Genomic DNA, 20,961 nt, shown 5'->3' on the forward strand with positions numbered 1-20,961 from the left:
CTGTAAAAAAAATAAAATAAAAAAAAGGCCCTGAATGGACTGAGCGTGTCGGGCCCCGTCGGGCTTGCAGACCTCTACTGACCGCTCCCATACAGATGACACACATCTCACGCGAGTCGTCCCCTATAGCCTCGTCCAGACTGTCAGCCCAAATTTTTTGCATATCCGGATGGAATCTGATTTGAATAACTGCCTGTCCACACAGCATACCACAACTGTTCAGATCCGATTTGTGTGTCCATAAGCGCTCTTTCGTTTTTACGGAATGTGTGTTGGTTTCTATGGCAATGCCATTGCGTTATTATGCTTATGCTAAAAACAAAAGTAACAGCAATACAGTTTGCAATACAGATGGTGTCTTACGACATGACAACATGTTGCTGCCGCGGTTGCGCTGTATTATTATATTTCATCTTGTGAGGCAGCGGCAGAAACGCAGGAAGCTGTAATGTACGGCTTTATTCCGTGCTGCTGTCTCTGCTACTTTCAAAACTCAAAGAGGTACGTATACTAGCAGTATATTGTGCTTTTCGACTTGCACTTCACAACGACACAAGCTTGTTTCTGAAAAGATGTTCAGCATGTTTTCTGCAAAAACGTCTGACGTGTTTGCGTTTTACGTGGCGTGAGGACGTGAAAAAGCTACACTAAATCCAATCTGACCAGTCAGACTGAAAGGGACTTTCAGGAATGCGATTCGAATAGGATTCCAAACCACATGCGAATGCAGCTCGAAACGGATTTGTACAAATAGGATTACATGTAGTTTGTTGCCGTTCAGATCTAAATATGATCGGATTTCAATCGGATTTGCACAAAAATCGGATTTGGGCTGACAGTCTGAACAAGGATTATGATAAAATGTGGGCAAGGCGTCACACAGTTCCTATACAGGATGTGCTGTTCTAAGCACACACAAATTTCACATGCTGTCAGCAGACAAACAGCTTCCTGAAGACATGTAATACAGGTGCCTTTTTGTGGTCTGTGATGTGTTGCGCTACAGCACCCAACCTAATGTTTTTAACTCTTTCCCCACCAAACTCAGAATTTTTTTAGTTATTCATGAACAATGGCCGTTTCTCAATATGCGTTCTTCAGTGATCTTGCGTCCTTGTTTTCTTGTTCTACGTCATCATCAACCATCTAAGACGACAAGTCCTCTGGCAAGTTCCCAAATGTGTTCTTGATATCGAGGATGCATCGAGTACAGACTTGAGAGAATCGAGCCGTTAGAAATCCCAGAAGACACTGCAGGCGGCCGCTCTCGCAAATACTTGACGGCTCTTGAAAGAAAACATTTATCGTTTTGTTTTGCTTAATTTTAATAAAGTGGTAAGACCCAGAGAAAGTCTGCAGTATTTTTATTGGCATATTAAAATGAATCTTAACATAGTAATAGTTAAACATATAATGCTGTAAAATAATACGATATACAATTATATGAAAACAATAGGCTATCTATAATAGTATGAAAAGTTTTAATAAGTTATGACATTTGGTTGTAATGTCATGTTCTATTTATTGTTCATTGGCCGCTGCTAATGCTGAGATAATGCGGTCAGTTAAGCAAGAATGCTGTACATCTCAATTCTCACAAGGATGCGTTCTGTCCTCGCGTCCTTCAGAGTTCGTTCTTCCAAAGAAGCCTGGCAAGACCGGTCTCCACGAGAACACAAGTCCGTTCTCTGCGTTCTTGGAATTGAGAAATGAATGAGTCTAGAACATGCCAATCAAAAACACAGGCGAGGAAGACACAGAAACGAGCGATCTCATATGTAAGCATATGCATATGAAAAACAATGCGATCATCAACACTAACCGCATATAAATGAAAGCTGCCTAATGTTACAGAGTGAAATATCGATCCAGAGAGTGGTAAAGGCCTGTGCAAGCTTAGGGATACTGATGGAAGCCATCTACTGCATCTTTGCTGTGATAATATTACTGAATATGATTCAGATGTAGTATTTGATAAAGCGTTTTGCTTAAAATGTTGCTTATGAAGCCTACCTACATTCAAGAGTTGATGAAAAAAGAATGCTTGAATCTAGAATACAACTGATTTTTTTTGTTTAAAAGTAGAGGGCCTGATCTTTATTTTGATGTATTGCATGTTCAGAGATTCATGCAACAAAATATTCTGGGGTCCATGAAATTTTAGTGAAAATCATCAAAAACACTGGGGGTGGCTGCCAACTGTTTTAAAAAACGCTGGCAGAGAAAGAGTTAAACACACACTTGAGACACTGGCTATGCAGAAGCATTCCCACATAATGCAGTGTTGAGTTCCATTTAAAAAGGGAATTAGGAATAGCAATACATTCAAATTATATGTATAATTCAAAGTGTCCGCGTTATAGACTTGAGAACAGCGCTTTATCATATGGCACAACAGCACTTTGGGTGACCGGAGTTTGAGTCCTGGCTCTGTCCTATCAAAAGAAGGCCAAAGGCCAAAAAATTAAACTAAAATAAATTATACATGACAAACAAAACTTTCAAGAACATCTTCAGGGTTTACAACAGATTAAATCTGGTGTTCATTAGCGATTCAAGATGACGGCGCGATCAGACGCAGCGGCTGCACCGGGTCCCAAAGACGGTGCTTTTATGTCTTTTAATGTCGTCTGTTCGTCTCCAAATAGTGTCAGTTTACCGCTAACTCATAAGGAAATCACCCCAGAACTCATCTATGATCGCCAAAGTCTTTTGGATATCAGCAACGCATACAAACAACAACTCTCGTCGGCGGCTACTGAGAAGCTACGAGTTTACTGCTGGAGCCGGACTTCGAGACCACGGCCTCGCCTACTGACGCTACCCACACAAGGCAGCGTCGCAAGCGGTGTGAGAGAGGACAGAAGCGCGGAGGTATACGAGCTAGGCTAAGAGCCAACCCCACAAGACCGGCTCTTCCAACACTCATGCTCTCAAACATTCGCTCTCTGGAAAACAAACTGGACTTAATTCAACTCAGTCGGTCTACACAGCATGAGGCAAGGGATTGTTGTGTGTTTGTTTTCACCGAATCATGGCTAAACGACAACATCCCGGACTCCGCCATTCAGCAGCACGGGCTAACCAACTTCCGAGCAGATAAAGATTCATCACTGTCTGGTAAGACACGCGGAGGTGGCTTGTGTGAGTATATCAACAAAGACTGGTGGAACAATGCTGTGGTATTATCAAAACACTGTTCATCGCTGGTGGAGTTTGTTTGTGAAATGTCGACTGTTCTATCTGCCGCGGGAGTTCACGGTCATTGTTATTGTCACAGTCTACATCCCCCCGTGTGCAAACGCTAAAGACGCTCTTCGTGAACTGTACAGCGCCATCAGTGAACAACAAACAAATAACCCCGACGGCTTTTTCATCATAGCCGGTGACTTCAACCACGCAAACTTAAAGACAAGTTTTACCAAAGTTCTACCAACATGTGAACTTTGCAACAAGGGGAAACAACACACTGGACTTTGTTTACACAACAGTAAAGAACTCTTACAAGGCTGTACCCCGCTCCCACCTCGGGTACTCAGACCACATCACTGTTATGCTAATCCCAGCATATAGACCACTTCTCAAACTCGCCAAACCGGTTCAAAAGCAGATCACCGTATGGCCAGACAATGCCACCTCAGCACTGCAGGACTGCTTCCAGGACACAGAACGTGTTTCATTTTCCACTGGAACATGTTTAAAGAGGCAGCCACCTACAACAACCACACAGACCTGCATGAGTACACTGAAACTGTGACTGCTTACATCAAAAAGTGCACTGATGATGTGACAGTCACCAAGACCATCACCACACGTGCAATCCAGAAGCCATGGATGACAGCAGAGGTTCGTGGGCTGCTAAAGACCAGAGATGAAGCATTCAGATCAGGAGATAAAGCAGCCCTCAAAACAGCAAGAGCCAGTCTGTCCTGTGGCATCAAAAATGAAAAACGGTCATATGCTCAAAAAAATCAACAACCACTTCACAGACAGCAGAGACACACGGAGCCTGTGGCAAGCCATTCAGACCATCACTGACTACAAGCCCCCGCCACAGGCCTGTGATGAGGACACATCCCTCCCCGATGCACTCAACCACTTTTATTCACGGTTTGAAATGCAGAATGACACACCTGCACAAAAACTGCCCACACCTCCCAACGACCGGGCGCTCTGTCTGTCTCCAGCCGACGTAAGGAAGACCCTATCTAGGATTAACCCACGCAAGGCTGCGGGTCCTGACAACATACCTGGCTGTGTTCTGAGAGACTGTGCTGCACAGCTGACAGATGTCCTAACAGATATCTTCAACACCTCGCTGAGCCAGGCAGTCGTCCCCACGTGTTTCAAATCCACAACAATCATACCGGTACCAAAGAAATCACCTGTGTCCTGTCTCAATGACTACCGTCCCATAGCACTGACTCCAATCATGATGAAGTGCTTTGAGAGGCTAGTCATGCATAACATCAAAACCAGCCTCCCCAACACACTCGACCCACACTGCTGACCCACGACTGCACTGCCAAGTTCAGCTCCAACCACATCATCAAGTTTGCTGATGACACAACAGTGGTAGGTCTCATCAGCAACAACAATGATACGTACTACAGAGAGGAAGTGGCACAGCTGGCTGAATGGTGTGGCACTAAAAATCTGTCCCTCAATGTGGAGAAGACAAAGGAGGTTGTGATGGACTTCAGGAGAAACTCCGTTGACCACCCCCCACTGACCATCGACAGCTCGACTGTGGAGAGAGTCAGCAGCACTAAATTCCTGGGGATGCACATCACAGAGGATCTCACCTGGACTACCAACACCATGTCACTCTCCAAAAAGGCACAACAGCGCCTCTGAAAAGAGCAAGTCTCCCTCTACCCATCCTCACCACATTCTACAGAGGCACCATTGAGAGTGCGCTGACCAGCTGCATCACTGTCTGGTACGGGAACTGCAGTGCTGCTGACCGCAAGACCCTCCAGCGGACAGTGAACACAGCTGCAAAGATCATCGGTGCCCCTCTCCCCTCCATCCTGGACATTTTCCTTACACGATGCTCCAGTAAAACCAACAGCATCGTGAAGGATCCCTCCCACAGTCTCTTCCAGCTCCTACCATCAGGAAGACGGTACCGGAGCATCAGAGCCCGCTTCTTGTGCAATTGGAAGTGTGCTACACACAGATGAGTGGGCCTGTACAAACCACCTGTAGTAACACACTCTCCTCTATGTGCACTATGGACACTTTACACACACTGCTGCGTGTACACAATCCCACAAAAGACTCAGCAATATATGTATGTTTACACTCATGCTCTACAAATCATCCTGCACTGTTCCCCAACCAGCTGCTTGACTCAAAATGTCTCTCTTTGCACATGTACAGTATTTGTGAAGCATTCGTATAGTTTGTATTTTTATCCCTTATTCTTTTAGTTTGTATAGGGTAAATACTTATATATAGTGTACTTATAGTTAAATCTGTCAGTAGGTTAGTTGTGTATAGGTTTATAGTGTTTTTTACTTCATTGTTGTATGTCTGTATTTATGTAGCACCGTGGTCCTGCGAGGCACAACATTTCGTTCCACTGTATGTCCCCACATGTAGCGGAATGACAATAAAGCTCAACTTTACTTGATTAATGTTTGACATTCCCCCATAACAGAAATAAAGGGTGAAGCTGATTTAGCAGAGCTTCATGTATCATCCTATCACTTCCCTCTAGTTTAAAAGTTAAGTTATGGTAAAGGTTTGGGTCAGGGGTACAACATTTTGTTCCAACAAAACATGTTAACCAGGAACATACCATTTACTCCACAACATCAGGAGGTGCGAAATGTCTTTACAACTGGATTAGATTTTGAATATTAGAAATATTTAAAAGAAAAATGTGATTGTAGTTTCTCAGCCCTGTTAACAGGCCTACTGCCAATGATTTTCGTTAATCATCCCATGTGGATTCTGTTTACACACAGATCACCCGTTACCAAGATCATTCTCCATTATTTCCCAATCAATGGGAGACTGAAACTGTTTCTCACACCTGAGGCACTTCCACTGCGGCCATGGAGTAGACGTGAAGGCAGAAGATCTTGGATCCGTTGTAACCCACGACAAAGCCCTGCAGTTTCTGCTGGTGCACTGGGAAGTTACTGGCTTTGATGTTCAGATATCCACTGCCAGAGAAACACAGCATGTCCTCACACTGCGTGTTCCACGCCACGCTGTTGGCATTGGGCTCCTACAGAATCAGGAAACACAGGGACACCGGTCAGAGCAGGAGGTGCCGCAGTGCATGTGAAAGCATCAGAGCTCATGTACAGGTTCAGACTGAAGCTCATCACGTGAGGCACTGAGATGCAAACAGGTAAGGAGGAAAAAGGTGAGAACAATGAACAAATCGGGGGCATGCTCCACGCAGAATTTATTTTAAAGACATTTGTTTTACATGCTCATTTGTAGTTACTTTATATAGTATTTTTTAAATATTTTTATTAACTTATACGTCCAAAACTGTACATTTTCACACACACAAAACTCATCTTGTTGGAACATTTTACAAAAATCAAGATTGAATATATTTGGTCAAAATCCCTTGTTATAAAAGATTAAGTGCTATGCAGGCTATTTAAGACAATATTGGCTGATTAGACGGCAATGCTGACCTAAAATGTAAAACGTTTGCCATCTCTCTTCATTGCTCCCACATCTCTGACCTCAAATCCATAAAATATTACCCTTTTTACACAGTGTTTGAAGTAAAGAGTAAAGAAAATACTATACCAGACTTACTAGTAGTTGCCAAGTGGTTCTCAGTCTTACTTTTCCAAGAGTAAGACTTACACCCCCCCCCCCCCCCCCCCCCCCCCCATCCTCCCCTTGTAAAAACAGTTTCTCACTGGTTCTAAGCAAATCTCATAGTCATAGGTGACCTATTTTGATCTGAAAAAGTGAGTTGTCACTGAAGGTGTGGAGTTTGCATCTATGAAGGCCTGACCTGGAAGAGCAGCTCCTTGGTGTGAATGTCGTAGACGAGGCAGGTGTTGTGTTCGTCCACCACAGCGAGCTTGCTGCGAGACGTGCTCATGTCCAGACAGCGCACTGACGTGTTCTGCTTCAGCAGCGTGATGGCAAACGGGTTGTCCACGAAGATCTTCAGGATCTACACACACAAAACACTTTGAGGGCCATTACAAACTGAACTATATACACTGCTGAGACGTAAGAAAAGAAGTGGCATACATGTAGCACTACACAGAAAAAAAAAATGCATTACACAATAGCAATAACTATGACTTCAAGATCACATACAGCTCCATTTTTGAGCCCCACTAGAAGCCCCTCTCGTCCAGGTGGGCCGCCGATCACTTTGATGTAGCGAATGAGAGACTCCATCAGCCACTCCTTCTCTTTGACGGACGTGAAGGACAAACACTGCAGTCTCTTTTCCTACACACACACACACACACAGACAGACAGAGGACAGGTTATATGTAAATCATTTCTCACTTTCTTTTTTAATCACTCAACATATTTATATATAGTGGCCCCAAAATACATCCTCACAGCTAGGTCACACTTACAAAATGACTGAATAGCAGTGCATTCAATATCAAAACACCCAAGCAAGTGGCATTTATTTGAAAGAAAGCAAACATTAAAGGAAACAAATCTTACATAAAGAAGCAATGAATCAATAGATATATAGGAACAGTTTTACTAACAGCTTGCACCAGCACAAACCATCTTTTGGTGTTAAAATAGTAGTGTCAGGATTTACTAAAGACACGCAGTGAAGAATTAGTGCTGAAAAGATGAGGACACAGATATTTGTACCTGACCTTACTGAATATACATTTATAGGAGTTTCCCTTTCAGACGCAATATTTATGGGGGGAGATTATTCAAATGAATCACGCAACGAGATTTACTAACGTTTGCGCTCCTCAAATTACTGGTATTTGTGGCATTATTTAACATCCCAAAAAAAAGCATGTCTTAAAGCAGGCGGTAATTTGCGCTGCTCTCGGTAGATTGCGCTGGTCATTATGGAAATGATCGGCTGTGTCTGTTCTTTAATGTGTGTATTGCCAGTAAATCACATGCAGAATTTTCCCTCCCATCGGCGCTTTTATGGTATTGCGCTCTAATGCTAATATGTGATCAGGGTTAACGTGGTGAACTCCTACATGTACATTTATGCATATGGCAGACACTTTTATACATATATAATTAAAGGAGTCATATGATGCGATTTCAAGTTGTCCTTTCTCTTTGGAGTGTTACAAGCTGATTGTGTTCAGATCAGATCCCTGAAGTTGCAAAGACTAAAGTCTCAAAACCAAATTGATATTCTTTATAAAAGTTAAGACTCTGCCACGCCCCCCTAAAACATGCCCCCACATGTCTACGTCAAGATGTGGGAAGATGCAGACATGGTAATGTTTGTAAAAAGGTAAAAAAACAGTATTAGTCATTAGATTCTGTAATCATGTCCCCCCTGGATGCAACAAATGACTCGTTTATGATGGGTTTTATTGTTTTAGTCTCACCGCGCCGGGACACGGCATCACAGTACTGTGAGGGTCACACGCTTAAGGTATTCGGCCAATCACAACGCACTGGATAGCTGGCCAATCAGAGCACTCCTCACTTCTCAGAACGATGAGCTTTGTAAAAAAACTACGCGTTTCAGAAAGGCGGAGCATAGAGGAGCAACAATAATGTACAGTACGTGTAAAATAATGTGTTTTTTTAACCTTAAACCGCATAAACAGATTGCATTACACCAAATACACAAAATAATGTTCTTCTAGCAACCTCATATGACCCCTTTAAAACATCTGATCAGTTCACGCATCCCTGTGAATTGAATCCATGACCTTGCTGTTGTTAGCGCCACGCTCCTGAAATGATGTAGCTGATGATCTGTGGTTAATCTGCTACAACACCTGCGTGAGCTTCATGAAATAACAATCAATGCCAGAGCTGGGGCCGAATTACACCGCTCGTTTCTCTCTTAAAATTCATTACAGCTCAGAAGTTTGCTGTTGAGTTCTTAAGATTAGAAATATTGTGCAACATCTGTTTCACAGAATACAACATACAGTCAAGGTTCAGGCAGAGAAACAAAGAATCAGCGACTCCAAAAGACTCTGCGTGGCGTCTGCGACGAGGGGAGTGTGTGATGTGGCTTCATTCTCGTTAATGGGCCTGTGCATTATGAGCCGTCACTGCTTCAAATGTCATGTCAACTACACATTTACACCGGAATGTATAGTTTAAGACTTCAATGTCATCAAAAAATATTAATTACATTGAACCTTAAAAAAAAAATCAAGTGTAATTCTACATGTGCTGTATCATTCAAGCGCTTTTGCAGCTGATCAAATGTAATCTGCAATACTGTGAGTGATGGGAAATGGGCTTTTTAGGTGACAACAAACACCTCACTAGCATTTTCACGTGAAGAAACAGACTGTGGCTTTTTTCAGCTAGACGTTGTAAGCACATTTTAAAAGTCTACTAAAACGATGCACTTGGATCACAAATGTGTTTGATTTTCCCTTGCAAAATATGTTTAGTTTATCATCACCAAGCAACAGATGTAGTTTAGACTCACTCCTGTTACTGAACTCTATACATCAACTGAAAGCAAGTCTTACTAAGTCTACTAAGGGGAATGGTGTGTAAAACTGGGGCTCAGCTTCACTACTGGTGGGCTGGTCAGTTATCTGGCTGTCTGTCCTGGACTGACACTGAACAAAGACGTTTGTTTTCCTCCTCCTTACTAAAGGGCCATTTGGAAGTGATAAAGTCGCTGAGGAACTGATAGTGATCAAGGCCTGCTGGTTGAGATGTTTAGACATGGAGGGTCTGCCAAGCGTCAGAAGAGAGCAGCTGTAGTTTAGCATGTGCTTTAGTTACATGTTGAAGGATTTATCTAGGCTTTGCTCTTTCTCTATCATGCTGGACAATCAGGCCAGACTTATGAAACTTTTAAGATGGTAAATGTTGTCCTTTTTGATCAGTTTATGCTTCTGATGCAGAGACTGAGATTCTGCCTAACACTTGTGTGTGTTTATGACTTTATAATGACAGGAGGATGAGAAAATTAGAAAATTTCTTTAACTGTAGTTCTCTGCAGGGGATCACTCTGGATAAAAGCGTCAAGGAGAATAAATGACTAAATACATGAAACAAATCACACTACAACACACAAACTGATGGACAGAAGGCACTTTGAGCGGCTCGTCTAGACAAAACCCTTTCTGTGTGTATTTTTGGAGTGTGGAGTGTGAATGAGCTGCTTCATATCACAAGAGACAGGCCAACATCTGACCCCACCGCAAAACACAGCCTCTCAGTCATCCTACAGCTCTGTGTTTGATCACGCTTCAGATAACACTGCATGACCACACATCTTTCATATGAGATCATGCACACACTGTATGCATCTGAATAAAGCCCATTCTTAGAACCACTGAGATGTTTTCCATTGGGACACTTTCACTTGGTCACATAACTGAAATGCAAAAGAGCACATGGTCATCACTTTAATACGGTAAAAATAATGTACAGTGGAGGCCAAATTGATTAGAACACTAGTGTTTTCAGCAGGTCAAAATGGTTTTAAGTCAGTTATTTGTATCTTTTACTGTAGTGTGTCAGTAGGAAATATCAGTTTACATTTCCAAACATTCATTTAGCCATTAATTGTAGTACTACTACTAGTGTTCTTACTAGTGTTCTAATCATTTTGGCCAGCGCTGTAAATTATTTGAGTTATAAAGTATTCACAAACAATGGTAGGGTTTGTTGTTCTGCATTTATTTTTGCAGATTTCAGTGAAAAACGGTGATGTCAGAATCAGGCACGGGCTGATCTCAAACACAAGAGCCTTCTGGACAGCCACACGTCCACTGCAGACTTATGAGAATCATTATGCCATATTAACAGATAAAAAATAAACCGTTGTGTCTCTGCTGGAGAACTATTACATATGAACCTGGACAGTCTAGAATCATTCATGGGATGTTGATCGTGAAATCAAGACGTCACGTTAGAGTCTGACGAGAGCAGAATTAAAAAACAGAACAAGAACCTGAAAACTTGGCAGGAGCTTTAGCCACAGAAAGCCACTGATGCCAGTGTCACAGCAAAAATACCACATTACAAAACAGCACTGACGGACCAGAATGCGAAGAAACCTCCAGACAAACACTTTTCTTGAAGATTCTCTCTCAAAAAGTTTACCACGCTCATTAAAAAAATCATTATTTGTCGCTTTGACAGACTGGCTTGTGAATTTTCTGTCATGCTCTGCTTTTATCCATCAGCCATTTATTGTAATGTATCTTTTAGGAATACAGATTTGCCCGTGTTATGGAGCATCACTCGCTGATGCACAGATGTCTGGATGCATACGGGTTTACTCTGGCTCTTTACCTGACACAGAATGATGTGCTGTGAGCAGACGACGAGCAGGTTGCACTCGAAGCGCTTGCAGATCTTCTCTTTGACGCGGTAATGCATGTCGGAGGAGTCGTCGGAGAGCAGCTCGTAGATCAGGATCTTCTCGGGAAGCTGGATGGCCAGTCGGCTGCGGTAGATGGCGATCTTCTTCACCAACTCACGGCATTTGATCCGTACTGTGAGGGAAAGTTGGGGAAAAATCAAGAACATTCAGATAAAGACACACAGGCGGATCAAACTGAAGGCTATCGCTAGGGATTCTGGGCCTGTGACTGTACACACAGTATCTGAGGTTTACATGTGTGTGTCCAGGGGCCGCGAGGAGACCCTGCAATAATAAAAAGATCTAACTAAATGCATTTTTAGGGATGTCAAAGTTAGCACTTTAATATAAACATCTTGTCTTTTAAAACAAATTTACTGAATTTAGTAAGAAAAAAGTTAAAATTAAATCTGCATATGCAGAGTCCTCATCTCTCTTTCCTTACACACATATGATTAAAGATATTTTGTATTTTAACTGTCTCCTCGCCACTATCACCATTAGCATATAGTGTACTAATTAATTTACAGATGGAGACTAAACCTAGAGGAACATGCAGTTACACACATGCTGGAGTAATGGCTAACACTTTCAGAAGTGAAAGATGTTCTCTTGAGTTTGAGAGCAGCATGTTTGAATATGATGATTTTCTGGTCACCTTTCTGCTCGGTGATGAGGTGCTGTACGATGACGTCGGTCATGCTGTCTCTGTAGGCGTAGCGGTCCTTATACAAGCCGTGGACCGTGCTGAAGATCAGCTGGAAGAAGGCGATGGTGCCGTCCTGACAGCCTAAAACCTGCACAACACCACAGAGAGCCACAGCTTCAACCACCACAAACACCCATCAAAGAGCTCCTAACCGTACTAATTAAAGAATGCAAACCAAAACACAGGAAGTCTGACATTTGTTTGATCGCTCTCCTTTTTGCAATGATGTTCTAATGTCTGTGAAAGACTGGTGACTGGTTTATAAGACACAGTTTGAGAGAAAAACAGAGCTGTGATATATAACCCAATATGTGAGGTGATTTTCACATAACTAATTAACTCAGTCACACATCTGCGCTCTGATTAGATATGCACTGTAAGAGTTTACACCTTTAATCTCTCCTTCTATTAATAAACAATAGCTTTAAATAGAGGCGAGTGATGAATCTCACAAACATATTTCACCCCTCAATCAAAGAAGAAACGATCGATTCAATGGAAAAAATTGTCTATTTAGGACCATTAGGGGTTATTTCTTCCCCTGACTAATTCTCATAACTTTAAGGCAACAAAAAATATTATTATATATTATATGAAATATTATTTGCACAGTAATATATTAAAACAAATTTTGTAAAGATTGTAATGACAATAATCACTATTATTTGAATTTTTTTTTTTTTTGACTTTTGAGAGGTGGACTAGACATATTTTTGTGAGATTCACAGGCTTTTCTTTAATGATTTAACACCATTGCATCAGGTTTTGAAACGACTTGAAACGGTTACTTTTCGGCTTAACTTGATGTTTTCATTTTGAAAGAACATGTAGCTCATGTGGAACCACTGTCTGTGATAGCACTCCTAGCACACCTAACGGCCCTCGCGAATGAATAATCCATGAATAACTCTGACCACATAGTTGGAGTCTGGCTTGACTCGGCAGGTCCAAACCCAGGAGCTCTGCTCCCCGATGGTCCCCAGCCGGACCCCGTCTTTAGTGTAGAGCGAGGCCTGTTTGTCGGAGCCGCCCATCACGATGTACTCGCCCTTAGAGAAGAAGCTTACGCAGCAGGGGTCAAAGCTCAGCGGCCGGTCCTTCCCGATCTGCAGAAGCAAGGGAACATACTGCTTTCACATAACATGCCACACCACTCACTGCCATTAAACACTATCATCTAACAGCAACTCTGAAACGCTGTGCTAACCTTCTGTGCTTATTAGAAACAAAACAGCCAAATATTTAAAATAAACACTTATTTTGACAAAAGGGTTCTGTGCCAGCAGCTGAAGTCCTGTCGTCATCTGAAATAATGGGGGATCACATAAAAATGTGGTGATATTCCTAGCTTTATGCTATGAGTCTGACAGGTGAAACTGCACTTCAGCTCTGATGCAGATCTTCACAACTCTGTCTACAGATGCAGCCTTAGCATCAGGAAGTGTGGGAACTCTGGTTCTTGAACCTTCCACAGACACTTATTATCACACACACACCATTCACAAAAACAACAATGTTCACCATCAGCCCCCTTCACTCTCAATAAACTACAATTTCTGTCTGCATCAGTGGAGCAGCTCGAGATCACAGGCGAGCTTCTCGCTGGATAGAAGCGTCTGCTAAAAAGAAGAAACGCAAATGTACTTTTTAACCACTTGGCTCTATTGTAGTATGCAACAATTAATTCAGTTCCCAATTATGAATGCATTGCTGTCTCGTGTCTGGTCTCTGACATCTCAGCCGCTGCAGTATTTGGCCAAAACCATGCCGCACTGGTTTTCTTTAGCGAGCATCTCCTCGTCAGTGCTGTTCCCTGTAAAGAGCTGCAGCGTTCAGAACAGCGGCCGCTTTACGAGCTCTGTGAACTGCAGAGTAATGAAGGCAGCATGTTTGTTCAGACAGCACCTGGAGGCGACTACATTACAGCTGCATAATGAGCACTGCATATTTTCATTTAATTACTACACTTCCCATGCTCACCTGTGTGTGTGTGTGTGTGTGTGCATAATGTTTTCCAGCAGAGCTCAGATGACGTCTTCTATAAAACATGATCACTTTCACTCAGCTCCATGTATTTATAGAGAACGCATGGAAAACACTCCTGCTCATCTGAGATGAGAGGTTAATGGACTATGTCCCAGTCCCAGTCGTGATGGATAGTCCGTGTGGAGTATTTTGCAGATATGATGGTGTCAGCGTTTCATGGTCCTGACGCTTTGGAGAAACACAGATCTGTCCTGTGACAGTTTGACTTCTGAAGCAGGAGATTAGACGAGTAAAGGCAAAGATCAGGCAGCATTCATCACATTACACTGCTGATACTGACTTAGAATTATGATTAACTAAACAAGAGCTGCTTCAGGCTGGAATACACTACACGACTGATTCGCAGTCTGGACAAGTCATTACAGGTTTACTGTGTGAAACCTAACGTCAAATCAAACTCTAGTCCAAGTCAAGACTCAAATCCCTGTTTGTAACAGTTTTCTCTACGCTCACTTTACACAGGTCAGTTTAGTAAATCTTGAAAAGTGTTTAGTATCTTGTTGTTCAGTATATCACTTCTCAGGTTCAAGATGCTGGTCACTTCAAAACTTACATGCAACATGAAGTCAGTGTATTTTGTTGTAAACATACTGTCTGTAACTCAGACTTAATAGAACCAGCAAAATTCAGATTTTACCATGACATCTCAACCATGAGCTCACTGACATATTTACATATTATCCACACCCGCTGAGCATTATGCGTCAGGCGGTATAGTGGATGACAGCAGATGTGAAGGGATGGGATTATTCAGTGACAGTTTGAAGACGAGGTTTGCTGATCAGGAACAGAAATCCAACAATACTGATAAAGAGAACTTTGAAAACAACAGACAGTATACCTGGGGCATTTCCTCTGAGCAGGCAGTGCCTCTTCAAAATATTGGATGAGAAAAAATGTGTAGTACAAAAATATAACACAAATATTACAAAATAAACCATAAAAAAGTGTATTGACTGTTTTTTCTAAAGAGACAGTGTCCAGCAGGTGAAGTTACAGCAGGAGTCTGCGTCTGTCGTGCCTCCCCTCAGCCCATTGAGTTTTAACAGACCCCTAAAGCCTGCGCTGGGTTTAGTGGGGGTAATTGAGAATGAATAGGGGAACGCCACGTGACAGGAGGCAATATGATTGGATTTGACTGGTTATGTTCGGCTGTGATTGGTTCATGCGATAAATCCCGCCTCTTGTGTTGCATTGAGTTATTATTTTGGAATAAATGTAAAATGCTTAAAAAAAACTAACTTAATGACATTCATACTTGGCTTAAATAAAAAGAATATTGATTACATTGTTAATGTAAAAATATAAAATAGATTGTGTTTTCTTTTTCTGCTAGTGTAAGTAATCTTTAAGAAAATGAGACTGGGACATGATTTATTTGATTAAAAAAATGTAAAGGACTTTGCCTCCTTATTTCAGAACACCACTGTAATAGACAGTATCAAAATCCAAACGAACAAAGAAATGGGCCTATGAGTGTTAGTGTTCAGCTGCTTGATCAGTGAGCACTTCTCAGTGTTTGGTGAATGTCAACACTAAATCTCTCTTTGGCATGAGTTTGACATGATCATTTGTATTGTCACGGCATAATAAAAACATATTCCACACACACACACCCACCTGTTTCCCACTGAGCTGGTAGAACGACAGCCTCTGTCCCCAATCAGCCACTGCTAAGATATCGTTGTGTTCATCCCTGAAACACACACACACACACACACACACACACTCAAGAACACTGAGGAGCATCCGTCCTGTCCTGTGTGCTTTACCTGAGATCATCTGCTGCTCAGACTCTATCATCATCCATCAGCTATATCTCCTACTGACTGAGGAGAGGGTGCTCATATGCAAACCCAGAATGCAACAAGCTGCGCTTCAAAGACACACTGATATAAACATGCATACGTGTATGTAAACCATTGCATGTCTGTGAAAGTGCTAATTATTTCATTCGGAGATGGGAACTGCCAGCTTTACGCATTACTGCACCTGTAATTCAGCTTTTTATACCCATTTTTATCAAATGACAGTAGGTGTGAATTCACACTCTGACAGCTCTAGACTGTGAACGGGAGTCAAAAAGCATATATATATATATACTTGTTATTGTTTAAATGTGATGTGACATGTGAGATGACACACTGCTGTTCCTGCACTCTGATTACACCGGTAAAACACTGTGTTTGTAGGGTGAAGTTTGGGGAAGAGGAGGATTTCAGTTCCAGAAGGACTGACAATCTGCTTCCAGCACCTTTAGAGAAAAGCTGCGGCGTGAAGACTGTGTGCTGTTCTCATGCCGGAGCTAGACTCTGATGTCAGGGACGTGACACAGATCAGATTAAACCCAGCCGAAGCAGTTCATCTCAGCGCTCGTAACACACACCATCTCTACTAGCGCGTCAGAGCTGAGGCCAAACGCATCCCATCACTAGGGGTGCCACCCGTCCCTTAAAATTAAAGGTAAAATGATGCGTCCCATATCAAATCAATACGGACGTGATTTGTCCCATATTTTACAAAGGCCAACACATATTTGCATGCGCTAAACCTGCGCGGTTTAAACCATCTAGAGCTCAAACCTGCCCTCTGAACACCAGACTCTCCAGATGAAGGATGAATGGGAAAGTTATCAGCGGCTCTGTCCAGTGACTAATGATGAACACACAGTTCGCAGAGAAGCATTCAGTTGCTCACGGTGAACTGTCTGACTAAAACGGATAGTTCACCCAAAAATGAACATTTTATCATCGTTTACAAACCCACAAGTTGTTCCAAACCTGTATAAATGTATTTCTTGTGTTGAACATAAAGAAGGTACTTTGAAGAATGTGGGTAACCAAACCAAACTGTTTCTGGCCCCCAATGACTCTGACAGTATTTTTTCTCTACTATAAAAGTTACTCAGGACCAGCAGCTGTTTAGTTGCCCACGTTCTTCAAAGTATCTTCTTTTGTGTTCAACAGAAGAAAGAACGTTATGCAGATTTAGAGCAACCTGGGTAAATTATGACAGAATTTTCATTTTTGGGTGAACCATACCTTTAAAGTGACAGACACATCCATGCTTCTAAACGTCTAGTTTTATTAAAATTTGGATAGTGTGTTAATTTAATATTCCACACATTATCAGAGCTTGGTAGACATAATTATTATATTTTAGACATGATAAGACAGATGAATTAATAGAGTTCAGAGAGGCTTTAGGTTAACTTTTTCTCAGGCGTGAGAGCTAACAGCACAGATAGAGACAGTGGAGCAACTGAGCCCCCTGCTGTCTGATGTGCTCTCAGGGCTTTCCCCACGAACATCACAGACAAACACAGCACAGAAGGTATGATCACTGTATTCTGACACACTCTAAGTCTGAATGAGACCCAATCAGATCACAAACCATCAAAGCAAGAGTCACTGATTTTTGTCTTAAAATTTGGCAACTAGCTGATATCAACAAAGTTTAAGTAGTTTTTTCCATATATGTTATATACATTTGTCATTTTCATTTAGTTTATGACCAAAACACACAACAAAACAACTAAAACTTTAACCAAAAATTAAAATGAAAACAGAATGTACACAAATAAACACTATAGGCAAAAACTATTAACAAAAACTAGAAGAGCATCTCAATGATGGCAAAATAACACTTTGTTGCTGCTATAATTAGTTATAGCAATTTAGATAACTTAAATATTCAACTGAAGTTAAATGACCTTATAATCTCAGGTCAAGCAGGAACACTTACTTGGACGGGTTCCAGGCAATGGACCAGATGGGCGAGGAGGAGCCACCCGGACGCTCGATCTTCACCTTCTCCTCTCCGTTCTTGTTCCTGACGCTCACCACTCCATTCATCATCCCCAGAGCCAAGTACTGGCCGTCATTAGTCCACCTGAGACCACCAGCAGACACGTCACACATCACACAGCCCTTGACCGCAGCACATGCACAGAGACCTGTCAAACTCACCCACAGCACGTGATCTTACTGCTGACTTTATGTTTGGAGACAGACTTCTGCTCCGGAGACCACAGACCTGCAACCCAAAGCAGACACCGCAGCCGCGTTTCTCACACAAACAGCGTTCTGACTGCACTACATTCACTCACATTCATACACGACTTATCAAAGCGGAGTCTGCCATTAGGTCAGAAATCTGCTTCCTCTGGATATTAGCATGTGTTTTCTGTAATCCACTCACTGCTGTTCTGCTATTACAGCATCATGTGTCTGAAACATCACTGATTGTGAACTCTCGTAACTCTGTGTTTGACTCACTCTGTGTGTGGTTCAGTGATCCGATCCCATATTCAGCCGCTGGATCACCAGAAACACATCTTAATACCAGGTGCTACAGGACACTTTAAAGCAATAGTTCACCCAAAAATGACAATTTGCAAAAAGTACACTCTTCCTACTAAAACTGCATTCTTCCATCTTAGAAACACTGGCAAACGAGACATTTTACCTGTTTCTGATGCAGAAAAGCTAGTTCATGCATTCATGACCTATAGACTGGGCTATTGTAATGCACTATAAATGGGGGAGTCGTGGCCTAATGGTTAGAGAGTTGGACTTGTAATCCAAAGGTTGCGGGTTCGAGTCTCGGGCCGGCAGGGATTGTAGGTGGGGGGAGTGAATGTCCAGCGCTCTCTCCACCCTCAATACCACGACTGAGGTGCCCTTGAGCAAGGCACCGAACCCCCAACTGCTCCCCGGGCGCTGCAGCATAAAATGGCTGCCCACTGCTCCGGGTGTGTGTTCACGGTGTGTGTGTGTGTGTTCACTGCTGTGTGTGTGTGCACGTTGGATGGGTTAAATGCAGAGCACGAATTCCGAGTATGGGTCACCATACTTGGCTGAATGTCACTTCACTTCTCTTCACTGCTAGCTGCATGTCCTGCATCTTCAATGAACAAGCTACAGTTTAATTTGTCATTGATGTGAATGGTAGTGAATGGGTTTGTGAATGCTGAGACACACACACACTCACCGAAGTCTCCTGAGGAGCACGAGGCCAGCTGGTGTGTGACGGGGTTGTAAGCCACACACTGGATTGAATCGTTGTGACTAAGAGACAGGACACACACAAACACAGCTGTCAGTGAAGTCTGGTCTGACGGACAGCAGCACGGCATGATGGGACCTGTGACTAAACCAAACACTAAGATAATAAACCTCATTATAAGTATATGATTATTATAAGCACAGAAGCTCACGTGTATTTGAGGATGCCCTCCAGTTTGGAGGTCCAGATGATGATGCTTTTATCTGCGGAACCGGACGCGAAGCGTTTGCCTGCGGGACAGAGATGAGGACAGTCACACACACACACACACACACACACACACACACACACGTGAAGCTCTCACAATTAATCAGATACAGGACGATATCATTACCATCTTTAGCGTAAGCCACACAGTACACCGTGTCTTTGTGTCCCTTCAGCGGCTGAATCAGCGTGCCATCAGCTGTGTCGTACACCTGCACACACACACAAACACACACACACACACACACACAAGCTTACTTAGCTATCTAAATGGGGACATTCTATAGGCGTATGGCGTAATGTACAAACTGTATATTCTATTGCCCTACACCTAAACTTAGCCCTCACAGGAGACTGCATTTCTACAATTTCAAAAAAACTTTGTTTAGTTTTTTTTAAACCCATTTTACAAACAACACGCTCACACACAAACACACACACAGTGAGTGGTGTGTGCGTGAGGAGTGAGTGGTGTGCGTGAGGAGTGAGTGGTGTGTGTGAGGAGTGTGTGTGTGTGAGGTGTGCGTGAGGAATGCGTGAGGTGTGTGTGTGAGTGTGGTGTGTGTGTGTGTGTGTGGTGTGTGTGAGGAGTGTGTGAGGGGTTACCAGAACTCTGTTTCCTGCCGCCACGATGAGCTGAGAGCCGTCAGGTCTGAACGCGAGGTCATAGATGCTGCAGGGAGAATGAGACACGACCATCACACACACTTCACACACACACACTACACACTGCAGCGAGCCCCATCAGTGATGTCGGACTCAACATGCTGCGTTATCAATATAACAGCGACAGAAACGGGCAGAAATCACTTGTATCTCTCAAGATGGGTCATCGATGCTTATATTGTTTACATAGCAACGGTTGCTAACCACATCTATACCGCTCTGCAGTTAACGTTTTGAGAAAGCATGAAGCGCCTCACCACTGCTCAACCTTATCCCGGTCGTGTACTTTATCTATCCATGTGGGAACTGCCCTCATTGTGGAAAAAACAGTGTTTTTTTTTCTGGAAAGCGGATGAATTCAACAGGTCCGCACTGAGAGCGACGCAAACCGCAGCAGGAAACACAACACGGAGATCAGCTGATGCCTTGTCAAAATAAAAGTCCTTGCACGTTAGACCAAGTTTAAAGTCCCCCAGAGTGGCTTGATATTGTTTGGATTTCTTTCGTGACTGCCTTGATTTATTATTATTATTATTTGTGTTGTTTCGTGTATTTGTCTCGTGATTGGCTTGTTTAATATGGAATGCTTACTGTGACTGCATTAAAATAATTCTCATGGTGATGCCTGTAGTTTGAAGTGAGTGTGCTTTATTTTGGTGTATCAGCTCTATCAGCACTGTTTGTCTATTTGTCACTGTTTGTAATATTGTTACTGTTTGCTATGATGCTAAAAATTTAGCTTTGATCA

The 20,961-nt window shown here is 42.6% G+C and overlaps 1 protein-coding gene across 1 annotated transcript in view; it reads right to left on the reverse strand.

The window, feature by feature from the left end:
* Window positions 1–20,627, reverse strand: part of ift122 (intraflagellar transport 122 homolog (Chlamydomonas)) — a 48,491-nt gene extending 27,864 nt beyond the window's left edge. The window contains exons 1-14 of the mRNA XM_079382856.1: window positions 20,471–20,627; window positions 20,154–20,220; window positions 19,675–19,759; window positions 19,492–19,570; window positions 19,266–19,342; window positions 18,242–18,308; window positions 18,018–18,164; window positions 15,894–15,969; window positions 13,142–13,333; window positions 12,177–12,315; window positions 11,449–11,651; window positions 7,312–7,449; window positions 6,998–7,162; window positions 6,044–6,241 (exon numbers count right to left, since the gene is read on the reverse strand). Coding sequence (XP_079238982.1) covers window positions 6,044–6,241; window positions 6,998–7,162; window positions 7,312–7,449; window positions 11,449–11,651; window positions 12,177–12,315; window positions 13,142–13,333; window positions 15,894–15,969; window positions 18,018–18,164; window positions 18,242–18,308; window positions 19,266–19,342; window positions 19,492–19,570; window positions 19,675–19,759; window positions 20,154–20,220; window positions 20,471–20,529 — 1,692 coding nt within the window. The 5' untranslated portion in view covers window positions 20,530–20,627. The remainder of the gene's footprint in view (window positions 1–6,043; window positions 6,242–6,997; window positions 7,163–7,311; window positions 7,450–11,448; window positions 11,652–12,176; window positions 12,316–13,141; window positions 13,334–15,893; window positions 15,970–18,017; window positions 18,165–18,241; window positions 18,309–19,265; window positions 19,343–19,491; window positions 19,571–19,674; window positions 19,760–20,153; window positions 20,221–20,470) is intronic.
* Window positions 20,628–20,961: the final 334 nt, after the last annotated feature.

This window comes from Barbus barbus, assembly GCF_936440315.1.
Source record: "Barbus barbus genome assembly, chromosome: 28".
NCBI classification, from domain to species: Eukaryota; Metazoa; Chordata; class Actinopteri; order Cypriniformes; family Cyprinidae; genus Barbus; species Barbus barbus.